Source organism: Lissotriton helveticus, chromosome 3_1 (assembly GCF_964261635.1).
Source record: "Lissotriton helveticus chromosome 3_1, aLisHel1.1, whole genome shotgun sequence".
Lineage (NCBI taxonomy): Eukaryota > Metazoa > Chordata > Amphibia > Caudata > Salamandridae > Lissotriton > Lissotriton helveticus.
In genome coordinates this window covers 1,691,080,504-1,691,106,275 of record NC_136061.1, presented here as the reverse complement: position 1 = coordinate 1,691,106,275, position 25,772 = coordinate 1,691,080,504, and the positions used below count along the sequence as shown (strand labels likewise).

General features: G+C 45.2%; 1 protein-coding gene across 1 annotated transcript in view; it reads left to right on the top strand.

Moving 5' to 3' along the window:
* Positions 1–25,772, top strand: part of LRP1B (LDL receptor related protein 1B) — a 3,812,342-nt gene that overhangs the window by 1,752,197 nt on the left and 2,034,373 nt on the right. The window contains exons 19-20 of the mRNA XM_078683424.1: positions 7,166–7,246; positions 14,517–14,684. Coding sequence (XP_078539550.1) covers positions 7,166–7,246; positions 14,517–14,684 — 249 coding nt within the window. The remainder of the gene's footprint in view (positions 1–7,165; positions 7,247–14,516; positions 14,685–25,772) is intronic.

The following is a 25,772-nucleotide window of genomic DNA, read 5'->3' as shown; positions in this document are numbered from 1 at the left end:
CATAATGTTGAGAGGAGGGTGGAGACTCTGCTCATTTGGATTGGTATTTACATAGAAGTTGGGTCAATAATATAGGAAACTGGGTTTTTGATAGAGGGGATTAAGACACTACAGAAGCAGCAACCACAATCCTTGTAAGGGTGAACTACAGCAGCTTCTTAATTAACCTGTACTTAATCCTCTGGTAGCTTGGCACAAAGTATTCTCTCTTTGAATGATCTTGTAAATCTGGGTGAAGTGGTAAAAGTGGATACAAATGAGTTTTAAATGGTTCCAGTAAAGTGTATAGGGTTGATTTTGAATATTGTGTCTGAAGTAGACTCCCTTGTACCACGGGCCAGCCAAGAGTGCCGGCAAAATCAGGCAGGTTGACGAGATAAAGTGAAAACAAAAAAAATAAAGAAAAATTGCGTATATTTTATAGATAAAATTGCACAAAAACAAATGAAATCCAATCAGTAGACCCAGAGTTATATTTATTTTAAATTTTTGGAGAAAAATAGCATTAATAAGATCAAAGTGCCAACCGCAGACATCTAGTCACACGAGACGGTTCAAAGTCAAAGGTTATGGCTGACCGCAATGAAGTGCCGTCTGTTTACATGGGGTGGATTGAGCCCCATGCTTACTTACCTTAGTACCTAAAAAACTGTTTGAATAAATGTTCTTGAGACTATGAAGTTCAGCAGGACAAGGCAGCTAGCAATGTCCAAGGTGGAGGCGTCATCATCGGGAAGAAGTTAGGTATGCTCGCAGTAAAGATTACAGATTTAAACACTTTTTTGGGAAGTCGAAAATCTCCAGTGGGAAGAAGCTGCAGGCTGTAGCCAAGAAGGGCTCTGCAAGTCTAGTTACTCCTACCGAAAGGAGTGGTTGAACATGATTTGCTGCGAAGAAGAATGTAGCAGGAGCTACCATGAAGTCAGGCTGACCAAGGATGCACCTCTGGTCTTCTGCCGGTTCTCAGGTCACTTTTTGATGGAAAGTTTTCCAAGTCACAAGTTTCAGGGTTTGGTTGGAGAAGACCATTAGCGCCACTTCCAAGGGTCCAGGACTGTTTGGGCACAACTTGGGGATCAGGACTCAGTACAGGCAGAGGCCAGGTGCAGGGTTAAACGTCTCTAAGGCTTGTTATTTCCCTATAGCTCACACAGATAACTTGCCATTTGAGTCACTCTGGTTGCCTTCGGATCAAGCAGCAAGGCAGTCCTCAAGCCAAAGGAAAATCCTCCAAGGGTACAAAGCAGGCTTCAAGCAACAGGGTAGACCTCTGATAGCAGCAGGGCAGTCAACTGAGGCAAATCAGGTTTCAAATAGTAGGGCAGTTCTGTGAAGTACAAGTCAGTCCTTCTGGTGGGTCCCCTCCCGGTCTAAGTGCGTAATGAAGAGCTGGATTGAGGGTCCAATATCTATACCTGGTGCCCTCCTCAGAAGGATAATAACCATCCAGGCTATCCTGCAATCTAATTTCAGAAGTGTCCTTTCCCGACCCAGTGCAAGTTCTCTATGTTGACTTAAGGCTGGAGTCAAGTTCCTTTGTGAGTATGCTGGAAGTAGCCCTTTGAAATGTAGGTGTGGCAGTGAAGAGCCCCAAACCCATCCATCCTGACAGAATGGCCAATTCTGTCAACACTAAGGGGTCCATTAGTATGTAGACTAGGGCGGATCGCCACTGCCTGCATGGTGGTGGTGATCTGCCCTACATCCTTCCCCGCCCACCACCCATTTCCCCCCACCATTTTAGTATGGCGGGGGTACCATGGCAGACGGGAAGACCGTCCGCTGCTTTTCGACAGGGCAGAAAAAGGTTTAATATGGTGGCGGTGTCTGCTAGAGATGCAGGATGCAGGCGGGAGGCAGCCTTTCCGTGGCGGGAACGGCATGCGCATTATGAAGTTGGGGGTCCCCAGGATTAAGGGGGGCTGGAGGGGGCACATTGGGGGTACGTATGGTACCCCCCTGCATTTGCACGCACAACATGGCAGACACCGCGCGGTGCCTGGCACATTGTGCATGCATATGCACAACATGCATTTTTGGCATTTCGGCGGGTGATGCTAAAAGCACCGCCCGCTGCAATGTTAAAAATGCAGGATGCGCCCGCCAGTGTGGCGGGCGCATCCTAATCACCCCCACGGGACCGCCGCACATATGGCGGGTGGTCCTATTTTACATCAGGATGGCAGGCGGACCATCCTAGTGATGCCCTAAGTCTCCTTTGTTGCACTATTTGGGAGGACTACACAAGGGCCACCTACTGTCTATTAGCAGTCTTGTCACACAGGACAGAATCTTCAGGTACCAAATGGTTAGGACATGAAAATTCCAACTTTCAAAAAGTGCAATTTTCAAAATTGTGACTTAAAATGTGACGGCACCATTCAATAGGATTTAACATTACAATTCATTTGGGACTAAGCATGACATTTCTTCCTGTCTCCAATCAAAGGTTAGTGCTTATTAAATTTAATTCAGTAACCAAATGCTATCAAAGTGAAATACAATTTTGAGGGTTTTTCATTACCAGGACATGTAAAACCTAAAAACACATGTCATACCTTTTAAATACAATGCACTCTTCCCTTTGGGCTTTTTAGGGCCTACCATAGGGGTGACTTATATATATTAAAAAGTGAGGTTTAGGCCTGGCAATATGTTTATTTTTCCAGGTCAGATTTGCAGTTTAAATCTGCACTTCATGCTGCAATGGCAGGCCTGAGACATGTTTTAAAGGGATGGATACTTAAATGGGTGAAATAAGGAGTGCTGCAGGCTCTCTAGTATTATGTAATGTCCAGGCCATGGGAGCTTGTGATGGTATTTTACTTGGGACTTATAAGTAAATTCAATGTGCCATTTGGGTGGCTGTAAGCAAATTTGAAAGTGGTTGAAGGAGAGAGCACAAGCACTTCAGCACTCATTAGCACTGCTTCATACCAACCATCCAGGACATGGACTGTAATTCTATATCAATAAAGAGGGCATGCTTGATGTCACACTACAATTTCCAGACTTTGGACTAACAATTGACAGATTTAGACCTCAGCAACCAAACTAGATCAGAGTGCTAGAATTCAAGACCCATATACAGTTGGTTGACTGCCTTCAGGCAGGGCTACATGCCCATATACCATGCATGTTACATTCCTGTCATGATAATGTAATTTAAATGTTCAACCTCAGAAGAATACAAGACTACTGTGTATACAGCCTGTCCTATCTGTGTCTTCTGTACACAGATATCAGAAGTTGATAATTAACTAGCTATCTCAGCAGAATGCTTCATTTTATAGTCTATGGTTTAAAATCGACTTGAAACTTGTGGCTCCTAATCTTGACTATTGCAAGAAAACCAATTTCACATGTAGTGTGGTACAGATAGCACTTATATCACTAAACTCGTACTGTATACCACACCGTCTAATTTTAAGCAATGTCTAAAAAGCTGCGTACAAAACTGACTAGTCTGACACAGACTTCTCATGTTTCTTGAGCATTAACTTTTACTTCTAATGAAAAGGAATAGCATGACCAAAATTGTATTTCGATGGTTAGTAGCCATATAAAAACGATTGATTTCCAATTGAGAGGCACCCTGCTTGAAATAATAATACAGCCTGACAATGTCAAGTGTGCAGGGCTTTTCAGTTGAAATCTAGGGCATGACTGTAAAGCTATTTTTCTGGTTAGTAGCTGAAGGTTAGCTTGTGCCTTTTACCTAATGGCGCCTATCAGATCAGCTATTAATTTCATAGTTCCTGGATTCAATGCTCGCCTGACACCAAAGCTTGATTGAAACACACCATGCATGGCCGTTACTCAAAGATACATGGCATGTTCAACATTACTGTTTGTCTTTGTTGAAATTGATGAGCCTGTCAAGAAGCCTTGTTTAAAAAAGGCCATTGGATGGCTTGCTCACAAGGACATACAAGAAAAAGTACTTAACTATAATAATACATTGTAATGCATTCTTTTAAATGTGTATTTCTCATGCAGCAGTGCAAACAATCACAGCCCCTTGCTAACCCACATACTCTGATATTTGTGCTGTGAGTTATTGCATCTGTCGTGGTATATTAACTAAGCATTTTTAAATGTAGGATTATTTCTACATCAAAAGTTTTCCCTATTTTCGAAATTTGGTCAATTTGAATACAACTGTACTGTGCTTAGTTGTTCTATAACTTTAGTTTACTACATTCATAAGATGGAACACAAAAATCAGATATCACATTTTATATAAAACTACCTAACTCATCTACATAAAATAATTCTAGCCCATCAAATTCACAGAGAGGTAATCCTTCAAATCAGATATTTAGAGGTTTATTGGCACATACTGGCACACACTATGAAATGGAATTCAATTTTCTAATGCTGTACACAAACATGTTGTTTTGTTTTACACACCATGCTTTTTATATACCACATGCGGAAATCTTTGCTAAAGTCTTGCGTGAGTGCTTACGTAGCTCAATACCACGCACACCTTAAAATCATATAATCTTGTAGAAAAATCGTGTTGTGCCACGCAAATATTACTAAATAAATCCCGTAATTTCAGAGCTTCTAAAGGCCGCATTTACTGTTGAGTTCCGTACTAAGGGCCTCATTATGATAGCGGTGAATCCGCATACTCCGGGCCGGCGGAAGCCACCGCCGGCCCGGAGTATGCGGATTCACCGCAGCAGCCACATAGAACACCCACAGCCAGATTAGGATGGCGGTGGGATTGCGGTTGGACCAGCGGCGGACGGCAGGTCCGTCCGCCACTGATCCGCGGGGTGGGGAGGGCTATTTGGTGACGGTGTCTGCAAGACACCGTCAGCCAAATTAGGATTTGCACAGAGACATGCTTTTCCACGGCGGTTTTTCTGCCGTGGAAAAGCATGTGGACTTTGGCTTTTGGGGGCCCGTTGCGGGCCCCCAGGGTGTCGGGGGGTGGGGGGTGCACATGGGGGGTACCTATGGTACCCCCCAACATTTACATGCACAAAGCGGCAGGCACCGCGCGGTGCCTGCCGCTTTGTGCATGTAAATGTAATACATGCATTTTTAACATTGCGGTGGGTGCTGCTTGAAGCAGCACCCGCCGCAATGTTATTAATACAGGATGTGACCGCCAGGGTGGCGGTCACATCGTAATTTGCACGGAGGGACCACCGCTGCCCCTGCGGACGGTCCCTCCACCTCTGGGGTGGCGGACGGATGCAGGTCCGTCCGCCATCCTAATCTGCCCTTAAGTTGGGCACAGGGATTTTTGGTGCCCATTTTTAGCACTTTGTCTACTAGGAGGAGAACGTTGATTGTGTGCATTCAAGTTTAGCCAGCGCACTGTTTTGCATTAATTTGTGTTACTAAGGACAAAGGGGTCATTCCATAGGTGGTACATGGGCATGACCGTGTAACCACCCACGGCCTGATGTGGGGTGAGGGAGGGGCATGGTTGGGGTAGTAAACTCCGGAATACGGCTGCACAGAGGTAAGTACACAAACAAATAAATGAAATAAATTTTTTTGTGCGCACTGCATCCCATTTAGCGTACTTACCGCTGTGCGGCCGTATTCCGTAGTTTACTACCCCCACCCTGGCCTTCCCCCGCCCCACGTCACCGCCTGGCAGCACTCCCACCAAGGGCCGCTACTTTTAATGAGGACAGGATATATCTTTCCAGCACATCTGAAACTGCATGAAATCCAATCCTTCTTTTCCAAAGCTAAATTGGTAGTTATGTTTGCTGTGTAGAAATATATGCTGAACATATTCATTTCAGAACCTGGATCTTCATACTATCAAGTTCTATTGATTGGTGAAAATAGATGGCTTTAAGATTCCCTCTCACTTGGCTCATAAATATTACTCGCTATTGCTTTCTTTAGTAAAAGTTAACCAAATGATCTTTATTTTCACACTTTGAGTATTATTATAGTTCCACGTTATTTTTCCCTATATCAAACGATATTTTTCCAATTATAATGTGATTAGTTTTCTTCTTATTTGCAAGTGCTTCAAGAAATGTGGCAGGATCATATATGATTATGGCGGTTGCAGAATGTGACAATAATTATAGAAATTGGCTGCAGCGTACATTTAAGTTTCCACACAACATAGGAAAACTAATGGGGCACAAGCATGTGTCTCCTCAGCTTTGAAAGCAACATGGGTACAGCTTGTATGGGCAGCAGAGCGCAGTGCTGCTTCCAGCTGAAATGTATTTACCACAGTACGATACTGATGAACCATCGTTCAGTGCTTTATTTTGGGCCACATGTAGGAAACTTTGAAATAGCCAGTACCTAATTGCCATTTCCTGCAAACTGCAATAAGGAAATCACTATGATCAAATGTATGAAAGTCACAAATAGACATACCTCATGAGTATTAAATAGGTAGGTCTTGGTTTGTGACCCATTGGGAATCGCTAAAATCACAGTGATGGTGCCCTGCTGTGGTCAGCAGAATACCATGTCTGTGATTGGTTTTAAATAAAGCAACCTTTTTATTGAAATGCAGCCCATTTTATTTAAAGGAACACGGGATAGGGTTAAAAATGGTCTGCTCTAAATAAAAGACTTTAAAAAATATTCTTAAAGGGATAGTACCGCTTACATTTGAGAACGAATTACCACCAATCTGAAATTAGCGGTATATCGGAAATGGTTGGCAAATGCATTTCTGTCGCAAAGCATTCACACATACCACTACATTTGGGTAATAGAAAGGGAAGCCCTAAACATGTCCCTTGCTAATACCAAATCACCTTTCCGATTTGGTAATAGGTTACCGAATCGCAAATAGGGCTTTCTACATCTCAAAATGTATTTCTGTGAATCGGCCTGTTTGCAACCACCAAAAAAGGCTCGTACATGTAGCCCCTTGTTATGTAGACACAACACCGAATGCTCTAAACATTCTGCTTCACGCACAATTATTTTTTAATCAACAGAAAGGGGGTGGCATTTATTTTCTTTACCCGTACTTCAGGGTTTTTTTCTCGCCAATGTGCCTGGTGAATATTCTCATGCCTTTGTTCAGTATGTGTCCCAATATTATCTGCAGGGAAGGCAGTGGGTGGATTTGTCGCAGCTGTCAGCAGGTTTTAAACAAAAGACGTCACTCATATGCTCATTCGTGCTATTTCCTTTGTTTGATCCCTGACAGAAATGCCAACCTGTGAACCTATTACACAGTTTCTCTGCAAAAATGGAAGATGCATTAGTAGCAAATGGCACTGCGATTCAGGCAAGTATAACGTGTTAATATTAGTGACCATTTCATAATGCAAAGCACACATTGAATTGTATCTTGGTACTAATGACCCACCTTTCCCAAATCTACAGCAGTATCTAAATTAGGGCTTCAGTTTGCTCAAGAAGGCATTTCAACTTGCAAGATGTCTCACTGAAGAAAACATACACCCCTGACATTTGCTGTAATATGTAGGTTTCAACTACAATGCCAGCAAAACCTATTTTACCCTTCTACCTTTATGAGGGAGAAAACTAGGGTATTATAGTGTACTGTTCCACAGGATATGTCATGCAGCAGCACCTCCGTAGGGGCAGTCCCACCACTCCCACAACACCCTTCCAACACAGGATTTAACAGTCAGGTGACACCATTAATGAAAGGGCCTGGATGCACGTGCTCGTGGCCAGCTATCTATCTCCTGACACTAGTGTCCATGTTGTCATTTACCTAACATGTAGACCCAGGACCCCGGACTCTACATTGATGATGAGGCGGTCTAACCCCACCTTCCGCACTGCCCTGCCCTGCAGTAAAGCACTGTGAGTGAAAAGGATGGCTGGATCATTGCTAAACCAGGCAAGAGTTCAGAGCAAGGAAACAAGGTCCGGGTGCCTCCCACACCCTGCAGTTTCAGCTGCCAAACAACGAAAGAGAGGACGGGCAAGACCGCTGTAACAAGTAAGAGATGTAGAGAGTTAGCAGGTACCGAGAAGAAGCTGCAGCGCCGCCATGAAGCCACACTATGTTTGAGTCGGAGACCTGTTAAGAGTGTTGTCCCCACCCCGCCTGTCCTGACTCACTGGGACAGGTGAATAGGTAAGCTCTGCCCGCCGGGCATTGAGAGGAGTTGGCATCTGGGTTCCTGTCCCTGGAACGCAGTAGCAGACCTAACTAGCTGGCTGGTGAGACCATAGTCAGAAGGCAGGATGCAAGCTGACTGCTCTCTGAGGAGAGGCCACGCAGAACACAGAGTTGGCCGCTAGAGGGCATGCGTGCCTTAGGAGAGACACACCAAAAAGACGGAAAAGCTGTTTCACTTACAATGCTGCAGTCATGAAGAACCAGTGCAGCTTGATACCCCTGTACCACTTGCGTTTTATCTATTTATTTATTTAATGCGATTTTATATAGCGCGAACATTACCCGAAGGTGTCAGAGTGCTTTACAAAAGAACCAGTTGCGTTACATAAGGAGTTTGGATTACATGAGTTACATAAGAGATACAAACAGAAAAAAATTACAAATATACAAGTGGAGTCAAAGGAGGGAAAAATTGCAAATGTAAAAGTTGTAAAGTCACTCAAGGAAGATATACAAACAGATAAACTCTAAAATCACATAGGAATGGTAGTAACTACAAAGGTCTACTACATATACTAGTGGTTAGAGTTATATATACAAGTGGAGTGAAAGGAGGGACACATTGCAAATGTACAAGTTGTAAAGTCACTCAAGGAAGATATACAAACAGATAAACTCTAAAATCACATAGGAATGGTAGTAAGTACAAAGGTCTACTTTATATACTAGATTAAAGTTCAAAACTGCATACGCACAGGCTGAAATGGCATGAGGCATATTACCCCAGGTCCCTCTGTCCTCGACACCTTCATTCTAAACAAGTGGAGATGACCATCTCCCGACAGAAAAAAAAACAAGAGGAATGCTGGGACATTAATACTGCCCCTCCCCCCGGGAGTACATAAGCAGTACTTACCCAGCAGACCTCCTGTTCTTTTTTTCTGTCTGTCGACAGAGTTGATGGTGTGCTGGTGCTGCTCCTGCTGGGCTTGATTGGCGGTGCTTCTCTTCTCCCCCCGCCCTGCTGCCTGGCTGTGTGGGCGTGGGGTTCCCTGGACTGCCTCCTGGCCTGCCGGGCTTGCTTGGAGTCAGTCTTTCTCTGGAGCCGGTGTTTGGATTGGAGAGTTCCCGGCTTTGCTGTGTGCTGCCTGCACCTACCGGCCCTTTGTGGCTGGTGCTGGAGTTCCCGGTTGCTTCCGGGTCGCGGGCTCGGCTTCCCGAGCCTGGCCGGGGAGCCGTGCCTTGCTGGATGGGCTCCTGATGGTCTTCTGCTCGGCGGTGCTGTGGGGGCCTTGTTCCTGGGGTTGGCCCCCACTCCTGGTGAGTCCCGATTTCGGGATCCCTTTTTTCTTATGCCTGGCGCTCGTGACCCGTTTTCTTTCTGTTTCAGGGGCCCTGAAGTAACATTTGGAAATGCTTGTGCGTGTAACTTTCATGCATTCTGATTGTTTCTTTCTCCCCATATCGACGTGGAATTCTATTTTGGAGCTGTGGGAAGCTGTGCTTTTTCTGTGTTTCGTCTTGTATTGCCAGCTGCACGATCTCGGTGGCTCCTGCACTGAATTATTTCTGATTCATTGTTGACAGTTCACAGAGTGCAACACGCTTATTTCCATATAGCTTTGATTCGGTTCGGAACGGAAACCCTTTACTTTGATAGCAGCAGGCACCTGGCCTCGCTTCTATGGCTCTCTGCTTGCAGCACTTCTCTTCCTGCCCCGGAGGTTTCGCTTTGTCTGCTGTGCTGTGTCTTCTGCTTTTGTTGTGCTAAATGCTGCCATGTCTATGTTACGTGTTCAAAGCCTGTGGTTCTCGTGGTCTCTCGTTTCCTTCCACTTTGCAGGAATGGGTTGTGGCCACTCGACTGGCGCTGCCGCCTTTGGTGCTGGGATCCATGGTTCGAGCCTCGCCTGACACACTAAATTGTATGACGCCTACCAGTGCTTCTTTTAAAAATGTTTCTTAGCGGGGTCTGGTGGCGTGCTGGACTGATGCATTCGCTTTGGGGTCCTGTGTTGCTCCTCATGCTCACAGGTTCTATTCCCTACGGGTCCACTCAGCCTTTCATCTGTTTGCTGTTGATATTGTGTGTGCGATTGAGTTGGGTGACATGATGCATTTGTTATTTCGGCGCTAAGTTGCCCCGGTGCTGGAGTGAACGTGCGCTTTGCACATACATTTGTTTTTGGTAACATGATGTTTCTACAATTTTTCTGGCGTGCTGCTGTGGTCTCGTGCGCTGGGTGCCCTGTTTCTTTCCTGCAGTATCTCGTGAGGTCTGTGGTGTATGTATTGTTTTTTTTCCCACCAGGTTGCGGTGGGGGCCTTGTTGAGCTGATTGGCCCCCGCTCTGGTTGTTTTCACCCCCTTTTTTTCTTCCAGGAGGACCCTGTTGGCCTGCTGGTGTCTGTCCTGGAGTGGTGACGGGCGGACCTTCTATCCCATGCCATGTTCCTGCGTCGGGTGCCTCCTGGGGGTGCCGAGGTTTGTGCTGGGGCCTCCTGCTTGGGGTGCATGTGTTCATGCTGTGCTTCGTCCCATCTTCCTTAGGGGTGTCCTGCTGCCTCTGGGTGCCCCGCGCTGCTTGCTTCCTGTATGGGCTAGGTGGCGGGTGCTTCTGTGTGCCTATGGTCGCTCGGACGTCCTGGTGCGCTCTGGGGCTCCCTGTCCGCGCCCTCCCCGCCTGTGATGCGGGGGTGTCTGGTTGGTGCTGGGCGGTCGGGCGCTGTGGTTCCTGTGCTCCTCTTCTTGGTCTGTGTGGTTCGGGTTTCTGTTCCGGGCCTGCTGCCTTGCCGCTTGCCCCGGCTCTCGTCTGTTTTCTGGGTTGGGGCATGCCGGGCTCTTCTCCCTTTGGTGCACTTCTTCGGGTGGTGCCCCTGCTCTTGGCCACTCCTGCCTGTGTGTTCCTTTCGGGCTCTGTTGAGGGGTTTCCTCTCCAGTGAGTTGTTTGCTGGTTCTCTGTGCTGTTGGCGTACGCTCTTCTGTTTGTGGCCTGCCTGGGGTTGGCGTGGGTTCCTGTCGCCTCTGTGGTGGCTGGTTCCTTTTCGCTGGCTCTGCCTTTGCTTGCTCCTGGGGTTCCCTGTGTTGTTGGGGATTTTCCTGCGTGCTTGCTTGCGCCTTGCTCTCTTCTGCATGGCGTTCCTCTCTTCTTCAGCGACGGCCTGTGGGGGGTGCGTTCTGTTCCCCCTCTTCTTCGGGCTGCCTGCCCCGCCTGGTGGTGAGCCGGTGTTCCTGCTCCTCAGACCGATGCGGGGGTGTTGTGCCTCTGCTCTGCTTGGGTGTCCTGGTTCTTCGCTTCCTGGCCTCTGTGTGGTTGGTCGCCTTTGGGGCTCCTGGTTCCTGGTCCTGTTCCTCCCGTCCCTTGGGCTGTGCCTGGTTCCGCTCATGGTGCTTGCCTGTGTCTTGCCGGGGGCTCTTTGGGGTGGTCTGTGCCCTCTGCCCGCGTTTGGGTGGCTTGTGCTGCCTTGGGTGCGGCTGTTCTGTTTCAGCCCTGCCTGCTCCTGTCCTCGTCTGTTCCCTGCTTGGTGCCTGTTTGTGGTGCCTGCCTGGGTCTTCCTGTTGGTGTGGGCTTCCCTTGCTCCCGCTTGGGGCTTCTGTTGTTGTCCAGGGGCTTTTCTTTGTGCTTGGCCTGGCTGCTTCTGCGCTGGCTCCCCTTGGGCTGGCTTTTGGCTGTCTGCCCCTCCTGTTTCTGCCGGGGTGCCTGCCTGGTTTGTTCCTGAATGGGGCCTCCGAGCTGCTGCCGGTTCCTGTCATGCCTCCTGTTCTCCGGGTTGGTGTGCTGTCCCCGTGCTCCGTTGTCTGCTCTGTGTTGGCTTGGTCGGGCCGGGTTGGTCCCTGCCTGACCTTCTGGGGCTGCTGGGGGCGTTTGGCTTCCGGGTCCATCTCCTGTTGGGGGTGTTTGCTCCCTGAGTTGTTCTGGTCTCGTCTGGTTCCCTTGGTGGGTGCCTGGCTGAGGTTTTGGCTGGGGCGTGCCGCTCCTGCTTGTTGGGCTCCTTTTTGGGCTCTGCTTCCCTGCTGGTGTCCCTTTGGGTCCTGGCGGGGTGTTCTGCGTTGGGGCCGCTTCCTGGTGGTTCCTTCTGGGCCTTCTCCTCCTGTTGGTTCTCTTCCCGGGCTTGTTTTCCCGGTGTTGTGAGCCTGTGTGGGGTTCTGTGGCTACGGTTCTGCCGGCTTCTTGCTGGTTGTGTGTGGCTTCGGGCTGTGCCTTCTGGGTTTTCGGGCTGTGCTGTCCCTTTTTGGCCTGCTCTGGGGGTTTGTTGCCGGCCTTTTCCGGGTTCTTTCCTGGTTCTGTGGTCCTGGCTCGCTCCTTCCTCCCTTGCTTTCCCGGGCTTTGTTCCCGGTGTGGGTCTGTTTGGTTGCCCCTCCTGCTGTGGTTGGGGTGCTGTTCTGTGATGCTCGTGCCTCTGCGGGTCCCCCCCTCCTGGCTGCGGGTTGTCTGTGGTTTCCTGCTGCTTGGTCCTCTGCTCTTCTTCTGGGGTTTGCTTGGGCCTGCTGTTCCTCCTGCGTGGTCGGGTTGCTTGGCTCTGGTCCTGGCTTCCTGGTTCTGTTGGGGTTTGTTGGCCTCTTTTTTTTGTGGTTTGCTTGGCTCCTCTCCGGCGTTGCTGGGTTGGGGCCTTGTGGTTGTGGTCTGGGTGCTGTGCTCCCTGGGCTTTCTTTTTCCCGCTGCTCCTGCCCTTGCTGCTTGTCTGGCCTGGGTGTGGGGTTCCTGGGCGGTCCTGTGTCTTTTGGGCGCCTTCTTTGTACTGCCCTCTGTGCCTCATTGGGTGGCTGCTGGGGTTTCCCTGTTGCTCTGTGCTCCCCTCCTGCCTTGTGTTCCTTCCCTTTGGGGTTGGGGTTTTCTGGGCTTGTGGTCGCTTTCTCTGTTCCCGACCTGGTTGAGTTTTCTTTGTTGCTGGTTTCCGGTCTTGTTGGCCTCTCCTTGTTTGGTGGGCTTTCGGCTGGGTTCTGGGGTTCTTCCCCGTCCCTGTCTTTTGGGTCGGGTTCTCGGTCCTGTTCGGCTCCTGGGTGCTTGTTGCTTCCTGGGCCTCCTCGGCGGGGTTTCCTCCTCGGGTCTCTTGAGCTCGGGTCCTTTCTTTTTGGGAGTTTGGCCGTGTTTCTGGCCTGTGCTTCTCCTTCCTTTTTGGGCTGGGTGCTTGTGCCTGCGCTCTGTTGGCCTTTTCTTCTTTGGCTTTCTTCCGGGTTGTCTCGTCTTCCTGGTGGGTCTGCCTGGCCCTGTGTGCCTTCCTGCTGGTTTTGGCCTGGGCGGTCTTCTCCGGTGGGTTGTTTTGGCTGGTCTTGATGTTCTGGTCCGGGTCCCGGTTGCCGGTTGCTCGGGTTGGCGGCCTCCTTTATTTGGAGCCCTGGGTTTTCTTTCTCTCCGGCCCTTGTCCCTGCTGTCCTGTTCTGGGTTGCGGGCCGGATGTTTCCTGCGGTCTTCCTTTCCTCCTTCTCGGTGCTCCCTTGGGTGGCTGCTTTTGTTGTGGTTTCCTGGGTGTGCTTGTGCGTGCGGAAGGCTGGGTTTCTGCTTTGGTATTCTCCACTTGTTTAGTATGACGGTGTCGAGGACGGAGGGACCTGGGGGTAATGTCCTATTACTTACCGGTAATCTTCATTACTCCGGGTCCCGTAGTCCTCGACACCTTCATACGCCCCTCCCTCCCTCCCGGGCGGCCGGCCTTCCTGTCTGGGCTTGTTAGTACAGGAGGTCTGCTGGGTAAGTACTGCTTATGTACTCCCGGGGGGAGGGGCAGTATTAGTGTCCCAGCATTCCTCTTGGTTTTTTTCTGTCGGGAGATGGTCCTCTCCACTTGTTTAGTATGAAGGTGTCGAGGACTACGGGACCCGGAGTAATGGAGATTACCGGTAAGTAATAGGACATTACAAGTGCTTCTTAGGTGGGTTGGGAAATCAGAGCTGCAGGCCAACTAGTCACATTTAATATGCAGGGCCAGGGCACAGGTAGTAACAATTTACTAGGGACTTACAGATAAATTAAATATGCTGATTGGATATAATCCAATATAACTATGTTTTAGAGAAGGAGCACAAGCACTTTAGCACTGGTTTGCAGTGGTAATGAGAGGAGAGTCCCAATACCAACAAAAATGAGTTCAACAAAAATCAGGGAGCGATGGTATAAAGTTAGGGAAAGGCCACGTCAAGGATGTGAAGTCTAACAGTAGCTTACGTATTCAGCATACCCAGCATGGAGCTTATAAGTAAAACGTTGAGTACCTGAGCATACATTTTCCATAAAGCCAGCGTTCGTCACTGTTTGCACTGCAGACTCATCCACAGACATGCAACAGTCTGTGATTAAGACCCACCACACATTTGGTGCTGCAGAAATAGCTGTCAGTATTAAAATCATCACCCTTATGAAACCAGTTTCTGAACTTTGCCACTGAAATCATTATATCATTTTCGGACATTTCCTCAGAGATTCTTTCATTTTTCTTAATGATTGAAAATGTTGCTTTTACAGATGACGACTGTGGTGACGGCAGTGACGAGCTGGGCTGCTCTCATTCGTGCACTGACAGCCAGTTCCGGTGCGCCAGCGACCGCTGCATACCGAGATACTGGGTTTGCGACGGTGACAACGACTGTGGTGATTACAGTGATGAAGTGCACCCTGACTGCGCCAGAACAGGTAAGTCATCAAAATCCAACTTGTGTCCTTTGTAAAATCAATGCGTCTGTCCGATACCACTTCGTTTGTTTTAAGGATATTATGGTTATTACAGACACTCTAGTATGATTACAACAGCAGCAACACTCGCTTATATTTTGTTTCAAACTATACCCCCTCCCCCTTTTGCACATGTGTTGGTTTATTCCTAGATCCGAAGGATAATCAGGAAACCTGGTGCCAGCTGGATAATGGAGGCCTTCGAAATGAAGTACAGCTCGCCCTTTCATTAATTCATGACATTAGCTTGTATCACAACGCTTTGCTATCGCCTGGCACACCTGTTACCCATTTTCTCCGTCATTAATAACCGGTGTGCCCTATAAAAGGGAAAACATCTTGGTGCTTCATGATTCTGTTCACTAAATGGAACAGAAGATGTATATGGCTCGAAAAGACTTGAACAAGTGTATTCTAAAGCCATCCTACTGATTTTATCTAGACATCCTCACTTTGATGTTCGATCGTAATGAATCATGTCCTTTTGTTTATCCAATCAGTGTCAGAATGTCTTTAGTCAATCCAAAAGCCAGCAATAAACAAGGAACACTTTTAAGCAAATAAGTTGCAGTAGAATTGTGATAAATAACAATTCACAATTTGCGATTCTTTAAATGGAATGTACAAAAATGAATTTGTTAGAAGTGGTTGTAATTTGCGCATCGGCTTGTAACTAATCCATTGGCATTTTGAGAACTAATCTATGTATTAATAGGTTGGTTCTCAAAATTCGGATTCGTAGTGGGTCGCTATTTAGTCTATCTCATCAATATGTCTCAGGTAGGTTGTAAATTGAGAACCACTATGATTGGCTACGATGACAGCCATAGCAGTCTTCTCAGGTCAGCAGACCACCATGTCTTTATTTGCTTTTAAATAGACCATTCTTTAAAAAAAATGCAGTACATTTCCCTTAAAAGAAAATAGGATGCATTTCAAAAACAAAAAAAAGAAAAACAGCAAAAAACACCTTTTTTTATATGAGCAGGCAGTGGTCTCATAGGCCACTGCCTGCTCATAAAAAAAATTGTGTGGACAGTTACAAAGGGCAAGGGGTCCTGTATGGACCCCTTCCCATTTGCAAATGGTTTACCACCTCCTTTGAGGAGGTAGTACAATTTTAATAGATTTAGGTTGCAGCACATTAATACAACAGCCCTAATTGTGCTCCTTCCAAATACTGAATCTGTATTTATTCCCAATTAGCAATTCGGTAAAATTCAGACAACATGTTACCGAATCACTATTTGTGTTTGGTGAATATAGAAAATTCCAATTTGTGGTCGGAAAGGATCTGATTTTCTGAGTCGGAGCCCTATCAATCAGAAAATGGTTTTGTACATGAGGGCTTGATGCAGCACTGTATCGCTGTGGAAGTGTTTGTGGGATCCACTGGTTTGCCAGGCAAGTTCTCCATACTAATAGGGGAATGCTTTCTTCTATCTGTTCAAATTCCTGCCAACAAACGGTTTCCATTGCCCCCTTTCCCTTCCATTCATATCAATTCACCAAAGTAACTGATGCAATAGAAATGATATCATGATGACTGATTTTTTGGATAAAATCTGCAGAATGTGCAGCAGATGAAGGATCATGCAGCCAACGTGCAAAAAGCTAAATTATGCAGAAAACCCTGCAGCCGCAGAATCGCGTAATCCAGTGGCGCATCTGACATCACAGAGCTAAATCCCTGATGGGTTAGATGCAAGGTAAACCGTGCAACCTTCATTAGGTACACAGAGCTCTTAGAACTCGATTTACATTCTGCTTCTCGTGCTGCCTTCATGTGCCCAGAAACTAGGTGTACCAAAGCCACTGCCATGAGTATCACATGAGAATCCTGAAGGGCAGTTACTACAGTGGGCGACTCCTAATTGGAACGCATGGGCCATTTCAGTGGTGGACAAATAATTCCTCTTTTTTTAGAAAATCAATATCTCTTCAGACTGAGCATCATTTGAGCTGACAATGCTATTTCGTTGATGCTTTTTCGGATTCTGATTGCCTTTCGCCTGTAATTACAATTGCACTGTCACAAGTCAGCTAGAATGGCACCTCTCCTCCCCGCATCCCTATGAGAAAAACAGCAAAACTGACTATGTTGACTGAGCAAATGTTTTATGGACAGAGGAGACATTCTACTTTGCACAACTTTAATGTTCCCATTAAAATAACCTGACCGTTTATTACAGTTCAAGAAAAAAAAATGAGTGTCAAAATTTCATGACTAAGATTGTAGAAACGTTGCAAAAATAAGTTTTCACTTTTTCAACAGTGGAAAACTCGTTGCACATTTCTTACATAGAAAATATTTTTTAAGGTAAAACTACAGGCCTCAAATAACCAGAATAGTATCACAATTCTAATTCCATATGCTAACAAAGCAAATAATAACCGGGTGCATGTTGGCTTTCCAAGAGCTTGATTTTAATATACTCCATTTCGTCTTAACTTTTTAGAAAGTAGCACCAAATATTCGGATTCTGTACGTAATCAGCTTTTAGGGCCAGATGCGCAGGGCGCAGGTCTCAAAACTGGTTGCGATTTGTGACCAGTGTTTTTACGGGCAGTGTACTATTTTGTGAGCTGACCTATGTACTAACAGGTCGGTTCCCATAATAACGATTCCTAGTGAGTAGAAATTCAACCTACCACATACATAATAATGAGGTAGGTCGCAATTTGTGACCCTGTATGAATCGCAGACATCACAGGGATGGGTCCCGCTGAGGTCAGCAACACCATGTCTGTGAGTGCATTTAAATAAAGCAATCCCTGCATTTTTTAAAATACAACCTGGTTTTTCTTCAAGGAAAACGGGATGTATTATAAAAAAGAAAAGTTTAATAAATATTTTATAAGAGTTCGCCCAAAACCACAAATGGGTTACTGTGACAGAAAGCCCAAGCCTTCTGTCATGGCGAGGTTATTTTGATTCAGCTCACACCGAGGCAGGACTTAAAAAGATATGGGCACTCGGATTGGCAAGAAAGCATTCAGCTAAGCTAATAAAAAACAAGCTAATCTTCTTTCCAGTGCACAAGACATGGCCGATCTCAGCAACAAAGTTCATGCAAACATCGCACAATGACTATACGATTCTCTAAATCCCCCAAATTACTTTAAACTCCCACTTACACAAAAAAGAGATCTAATGCATCTAAGATTAGACTTGATCCATAAAATGCACTTTGGTGCGTGAGGCAACATAGCGATCAAGACCGAGCCTGCTGACTGTGTAGATCGTCCCCTGAATCATTGGCCTACATACTATGTAAATGGTTTTGATAAACGTAAAAATTAGAACTTTCCAAAAAGCTGTAGAGTGGTGCCTGAAGATAGAGTCCAATCAACTGTTTGCTTTCTGAAATATATGTCAACTGTGTTACAACTGATATCCCTGGTGTGGTATTTCCCTAAACATTTTGCCTTCCCAACTCTGGTTTGCCAAATAATTTTTTTTTGTTGGCTTTAAGACCTCTTGCCAAATAACTTGTGCTCTCTCCTTCGAACATAGTAAAATTGGACTAGACATAATTGACACATTAAATTTGCGTATTCGTGAATAATTGCAAAATAATCCAAATTATGCCAATTTAACCATGAGCGGGGGAGAGACAGACATTGCATGGGGGACAGAAAATCAATATGCATTGGAGAGAATCATACTTTGGATACGATATATTGATTTATTTCTAATCTGGAACGGCAATAAAGAGGAGTTTATGGAGTATTTTTATTGTTTAAATCAGAATGACATTGGTCTGTCCTTTACCTGCTCAATAAGTGACACAAAGCTGAACTTCCTAGACACAACAGTCTGTATTGATCAAGGACAAATACATACAACCCTGTTCAGGAAGAAAACGGCAACCAACAGTATTTTACACGGAATGAGTTTTCACCCCAAGCCTCCACTGAACAGAATTCCATTAGGAGGATTCATGAGAATACAAATAAATTGCTCCAAAGATAATGATGCAAATAATAAGATACTGGAAAGTGCACAAAGATTAAAAAACAGAGAATACAGGCAACAAGGCCTTAACAGATGCATACATAAAATTGAAGTAACACATACAGAAACTCTGAATCCAAAAGCCCCAAAAAACACAAAGCAATGAAAGATGCACAACATCTTGGTAATACTGACCAACATCTTGGTAATACTGACCAACAAGACGCACCAAGATTGATTGTAACTTACAGCAAATAAAGTACAAGAGTCACACAAATAATTCAAAAGTACTGGCATCTATTGGCACAAGATCATGTCATTTGGTCAATCATTAGTTCACAACGACAAGTCACCTATAAACCCCCCCCCCCCTTACAGGACAAAATAGTCCATAGCCACTTTCAAGAGAAATCTAATAAAAATTGGCTTGAACAACAACAGTTGAGAGTTAAAAAATGCAATAGCTGCAAAGCCTGGAGAATTGGTGTAAACACTAAAGAAATAATGGATCCAGAAGGAAGATCCATTAGAATCAACCATAAAATCACATGTACAACGCAGTTTGTGGTTTATGTTATCCAATGTGAATGTGGATTAAGATGTATTGGCAGCACCATATGTATGCTTAAAAAGCGAATTTTAGAACATATTCGAGCGGTAAAAAACAAATACCTGAATTAGGCAACAACCAGACATATAGCCACATGCCAGAATAATGACTGGAAACAAATGGAATTGTTTGGGCTAGACACCATACCACAAAATGAAATAGCTAGTGATAGAAAGTAAAAACTCAGACAACTAGAATCGCTGTATATCATTAGGCTTCGCACAAAGACCCCCAAAGGCCTGAGTAACAATGAGGAACTATATGTTCATTTTTGAACATAGATATTGAAACATTATTGATAACTAAAAATTAACAAAATCAAAGATCACAAACTGATAACCGCCATCCCTTGAAGAACATTGCGTAGCAATCTCACAATATTAAGTCCTAAAGATAAACACCATCAACACCAGGGAAAGAAATGTATGGCACGATACCAGTAAAAGATGGTCACTGTGAGCACTAAAAATCCTAGGAGAACGGGTAACATCCAGGACATTATGTGCAATACACTATGCCTTCAGAGTTAAAACATTGACAGCGTAATGTGTCAAACTGATAATATATCACTGTGACTGATTCCGTAAAAAATCACATTACGGAGATATAAAACATGACAATGTAATTGCAATGATATTGTGTTACCTTCTCATTTGGAAAATGATAGTGACTACTATACGATATAAACAATGTGTTTACTTTTGTTGGAGGAAAAATAACCCAATATGCTAGGCTTAAACAGTTCGTCATACAATTTCATGACCATAATGTGTTAGTCTGTTTTTTGTAAAAAGGACCAAAAGACCACAACTCCCAGAAGACCACATTTTGGCTTGGAGAGGGAGTGGTATAAATAACAGATTGCAAAGTAGTGTCCTCCAACCGGGAGAAAGGCCCCATGTGGCCGAAATGCGTAGGTGTGACAGACGAGCTCTATTTGCTGTATAAAATACCTGAAGTAAAAGACGCCTGAGTGCGGCATATCCTTGTCAAAAAAAGTAATCCAGGCCTCACGCCTGCACCCACTGCCGAGTACTCCGTCTTTCAACCACATTGCTTGTCTGGGGCAATAACATGCCAAACCTTTTTTATCTCTCTACTTTTCTTCTTAGGGTGTACCTCTTCTCCATAGCTGCTTTCTGACTGGCACAGCTCCGTTCTCAAGGTTCCCACCAGTGAATTGCATTCAGCAGACAGTTCTATTTCTTTCAGTTTTGTCAGTTTGTTACACAGATATGTTATGAAACTTTTCAACTCACCCATATTTGCTGGGTATTACAAACAATATCCATGATGATATCTTTCACCAAACAGTTTGGGCCTTTCACCACTGGAAACAGCAGAAAGAGCTGTGCTCAAACTTGCAGCATTGCTCTCTATTTCCCTTCTCTCATTTGTGTTTCTGTTAGGATGGAGACGGGAGATCGGAGCACTGTTTCTAGCCAGAATGGGTTATGCCACTGTGAGAAAGAGGTTTAACAAGCTGGTGGATCATAGCCTGCCACAAGTAATAAGGTCAGTTTTTGAAATGACTAGTGTTAGAAATGGGGTCTCTAGTTGGCAGAGGTTTGCACCTTGTCCAAGTAGGGACCATAATCCTAGTCGGGTAAGCTAGATTCAACCTTTAAATTAACCTGTGCTCACCCTCTGGTAGATTGGCACAGACCAGGCAGGCTTAATTTAAGAGGCAATGTGTAAAGTATGTGTGCAACACACACACAGTAACACAATGCAAACACCTACAAAGACTATATACAGGTTAAAAAACATTGAGATTATTTATCTGAGTGAAACAAGACTAAAGCGACAAAAATCTAGTTCATAAAAGATGAGATATGATTTTTTTAAATAATAAATCCAAAAATAATGCTTAGAAGTTAAAAGGTAACTTGAGGTCGCAGGGGACCAGTACAAATCCAAAATTCAGTCACCAGACTGTGCCTCTGAAGAAAAACATTGGCTGGAGCAAATATCAAAGTCAAGAGCCCAAAGCAACAAAAATCTAGTTCATAGAAGGTGAGACATGATTTTTTAAATAATAAATAAAAATATAGTGCTTAGAAGTCATTAGCGGTTAAAACGTTACTTGAGGTCGCGAGGGACCAGTACAAGTCCAAAATTCAGTCACCAGGCTGTTGCCACTGACGAAAAACCTTGGCTGGAGCACGTATCGACGTCATGAGCCTACTGAGTTGTTATCGAGCTGCGCAAATCAGGTCTTGCGTCGTCAAGTTCCATTAAAATTAATGCATTGGCCTCTGCATCGGCCTCAAATAAAGATGCAGTAAAATTTCTCACACAGTTGGGGTGATGTGTTGGTTTTTGCAGAAATCAGCTGCAGAACCCACATCTGAGGCCCATGACTGGAGGGGGATCCTTAGGCAAAGGTAGGACTCATAGATGGCAGTGACCAGCAGCACCAGCAGGATTGCAGGAAGTCATTTGAGTACCTGAGACTTCCGAAAACAGGAGGCAAGCCAGCAGGGATTTGTGTGTGGACAGGACACCATCTATTGAAGTGTGTCGGCCCCTCCCATTCCTCCTTGCCCAGGAAGACCAATCAGAATGCAGAGGAGTTCTCAGAATGCAGATGAAGACAGATGCGTTCTCAGAATGCAGATTAGCCTCACCTTCATGTGTCTATGGCTATCTAGAGAGTAGATGTCGCCCAGTCGTGTATTGATGACAGGCTTCAGGTACACAGAGCAAATTTTAAAACAGAGAAATCTCCACTTTCTAAAAGTGGAATTTCTAAAATTGCAATGTCAAATCCAACTTTAACCACTAAAGGGGGGTGCTAGGTGGCACACTAGCAAGATGACTGCACTTGAGTGAGGCTCCTGCTGCTCGGTGCATGAATCCACCCAACAATCCTGTCCAGATGCTCACTACAGCCGAATGCCTGCAGTAATGAAGTGTCCACACACCTGTGCAGCGATACCGAAAGTTTCACGCTAGCAGCACGTCGCTGACCGCTGCTTTATAATCAGTGGAAGAATGGTGCTGTGCTGGATTCTGCAGCCTGGAACTGCGACCTGGTCGACTTGCTCACGCAAGCGCTGTGGCACCCACGAGGTGCCTAGGCCTCACAACTGGGGCGCATAGTGAGCTCAGCTCTAACGACAGTGGCGGTGAGTGAGTGGACTTCCCGTCCCTAATTCTCAATATGGTCTGCCTTCCCACCAACCAGCGGTTATAGAGGGGTCCCACGCTCCTGCAAAAAACACTCCTCCTCACCGCCGCCATCCCGCTGCCCTCGCAGGCCGCTGTCATCTACCCGGGGCCCAGGATCAGCCATACATCATAGCCGCCAGAACATCGCTGCCTGTGGGGAGGTGAACGCTGAGGAGAACACAGACTTCAGCCCAAGTAACTGCACCACTGCAGCGGTGTCAAAGGAGGGCTGGCGGAACGGCGACGCAAGCTATCCGTGCGCCAGGCCCGCACTCCACAACCCACTAGAATCTGCACAAAAAATGAGACGGGCCCCCGGCGCTCAGCGCTTGGTTAATAGAACAGCTGCTTTAGGAGCCCTTGAATCACTCCTGGAGTCCAATCATTAGGGAGTGAGTCCCCCCTACCAATCTTGCTGCAGTTCTCTACCACTTGGCCCAGCAAACCTGCCCTGAGGACTGCAACTGCCAAGTGATTGAAGTGACTACTCTTCAGAGCAGTCACGCTGCGTACTGTTGCTGGAGGCGCACTGCGATCTGTTTGCCGCAACACTGCCTGGTTCCCGGCGCTGCGTGAGCCAAAGATCCCTAACCTACACTCAGGCAGGTGTGCTCCCACGAGCACCATGGTGTCCACAGAACGACTGGGCCTCACGTTCAATGTGATCAGCGGCTGCGGTGAGTGTGCCCCCATCCCACTCCTAGCATCTAATCAGGACTGCCTTTCCTTTAATTGTAGTGGCGGGAGGATCCCGTACTGCCGCAAAACCACAATTACTGCCACATCTCTACCATCCCAGAGTGCGCTGAGCTACTCCCGACATCCAGGGACTTGGAAACAGTTCTAAATAACCAGTACCAGGGCACACATCCTGGCCCTTGGACCCGCGCCACTACAGAACCGCTGAGGGAAAGCCAATGATAGGGCATCGCACGTCACCCAAGCAACAGAGGTGGTCCCCCACAGCTTACTGAAGGGCCCACATCACACCAGAGCCTACTACACAGACTCGAGGACCAATGCTGTGAGAACCAGGTATTCGTCTGCTCCTGGCGGCAACACCTTATAGCAAAGAGAAAAACTTTCCTAGGCAGTAAACACTAATGACATTACATTAATTTATTTTTAACATGATGTGGGGGATAACCCAAACTCAGTGCAATAAATCAACAACTATTTAAAACATATAAATTCTTTTTTTATTGAAATTTATCTTAAAAATGAGACATGGAAAGGCAAAAATTCTAAACATTTACATACAAGTGCATATACATCAAATATAACGTATTTACCATAAGTTACGATCGCTAGACACTTTGTCCAAAACAATATAGACATAAACAGGTACATAGAACAACAAATACACATGAAAATTATTTTAAGGAGATTTATAAAAAGATTATAAAAACTAGGCGATTGATATGTTGTGGCTAGATGGTAACAATTCTCAGAGTTCTCAACGCGCGTTTCGGCACTGGGCGTGCCTTCATCAGGAGAGCCACAAAGGTATATCAAACTGAAAATGGTTACGATGGCCAAAAGGGATTCAATGGTCCACCGGAGTAAGGAGTCACAGCTTCTTCTATGAATGGCTTTAACTATGGGTGCACCATAGCACTGTTCAACAGTGGTAAACAAAAAGATATAGCAAAAAGTGGAGGAAAGCAGACAAAAGTGTGGGGAGAAGACCACACAAAGGATGACAGGTCTAACAAACAGCTTTTCTGTAGTGTTCCCCTGAATGTCTGCTTATTATTGTTGAACTCGTTTTTGTTGCCCATAGGAGTCTTTGTACTTTACCCCTGCTAACCAGAGAAAAAGTGGCTGTGTCCTCCTTTTCAAGCTTGTTAAAAATGGTATACATCTGACTGGCACATTTAATTTGCTTGTAAATATGGAAACCCTTGTACCCAGGGCTTGCAAATTAAATGCTACACATGGGCTGTATTGCTCATTGTGTCACCTACTACAGCAGAACTGTAACACATGTCCTCCACAGAGAATAATAAAGTATCCTAATAGTGAAAATTCCATTTTTATGATACAGAGTGTATAGAAATTGAACAGAAATAGTATTACAAAAAAGCAATATTTCCTAATTTAAGCTCAAATGTTATCTCGAGATGACATATGTCCATTAATAGAGAGCCCTCTCTTTTTTGATCAGCCAAGCTTTCTGTGTCCTTGCACCCCCCAGCCCCATACTTCCAGCGTGGTTACATGTGTGTTCATTACTAGCATATTCAATCATTATAAAAGTACCATTATGCGCAGAAAGAATATGACGCCTTTTTGGGAGGTTCAATTTACAATATGGGCACCCTACCATACTTGGACATATTACCTTGTTATTTAACCTATGATAGTGCAGCAACCATTTTATTTTCAATAAGACACACACAACCATAAAAATGACTGCCATAAATCAGACATATACACCTTGTCAGAACAATGTGCATGAAGGATTCAATGTCTATTCAAACAGAAACAATAACATCCTTTCTTATGTGTCCCTGTAGAACTGAAAATGACTTCTATTTTCGTTTTGGACATCAGTTGTAAAACCCATACATTTGTATCTAAAAAAATTGAAGCCAGGGGATACGTGAATGCGTAATTGTAAAATCAATGTCTGCAAGAGACAGCTCTATTGCTTTGAGACTTTATACGACTTTATGTGCATCAACTTGAATCCATAATGCATTCAGTGATATTCTGATAACATTGATTAACCTATGACAGCTACTTAATGTGTTTACCTAAAAAGATGCATGTTCTCATTGGTGCATCATTACCCTTGCCCCCTATTAGATATCATTTCTTTTTATGCTGCCATTCTCCTCCATTATCCTTTGCCACCTCCCACTCACAATCCTTACATTAAATGTTTCCAACCAAGCTAGAAATATATTGCATTATGATGAAGTAACATCCAGTTTTACACTTTAAAAATTAATGCTACAATATCGTTCTCACCTTTCTCAGACTTAATGCCTTCAAAATACATATTTAAACAGATTACAGGTAGCCAGTATTGATTTACTGATTGAAAAGCCGAGTATATAAATGGGAATATACTTAAGGTATGCTTATTATAAAATCCCACTGCCTTTTTCAGACAACTTAAATAGATTTGCACAGGTTTGCTATATTAATATAATGTACTCCTTCCATCATCTCTGGAGGTTTTATGTCATTCTGGAGGTACAGTAAGGAAACCTGTTATGGAAAATGTTTCTCCATCAACTGCTTCTGCTCAGTAGAACTCCGCTGACCGCCAGCACGCTTCTCTGACCTCAGAACAAAC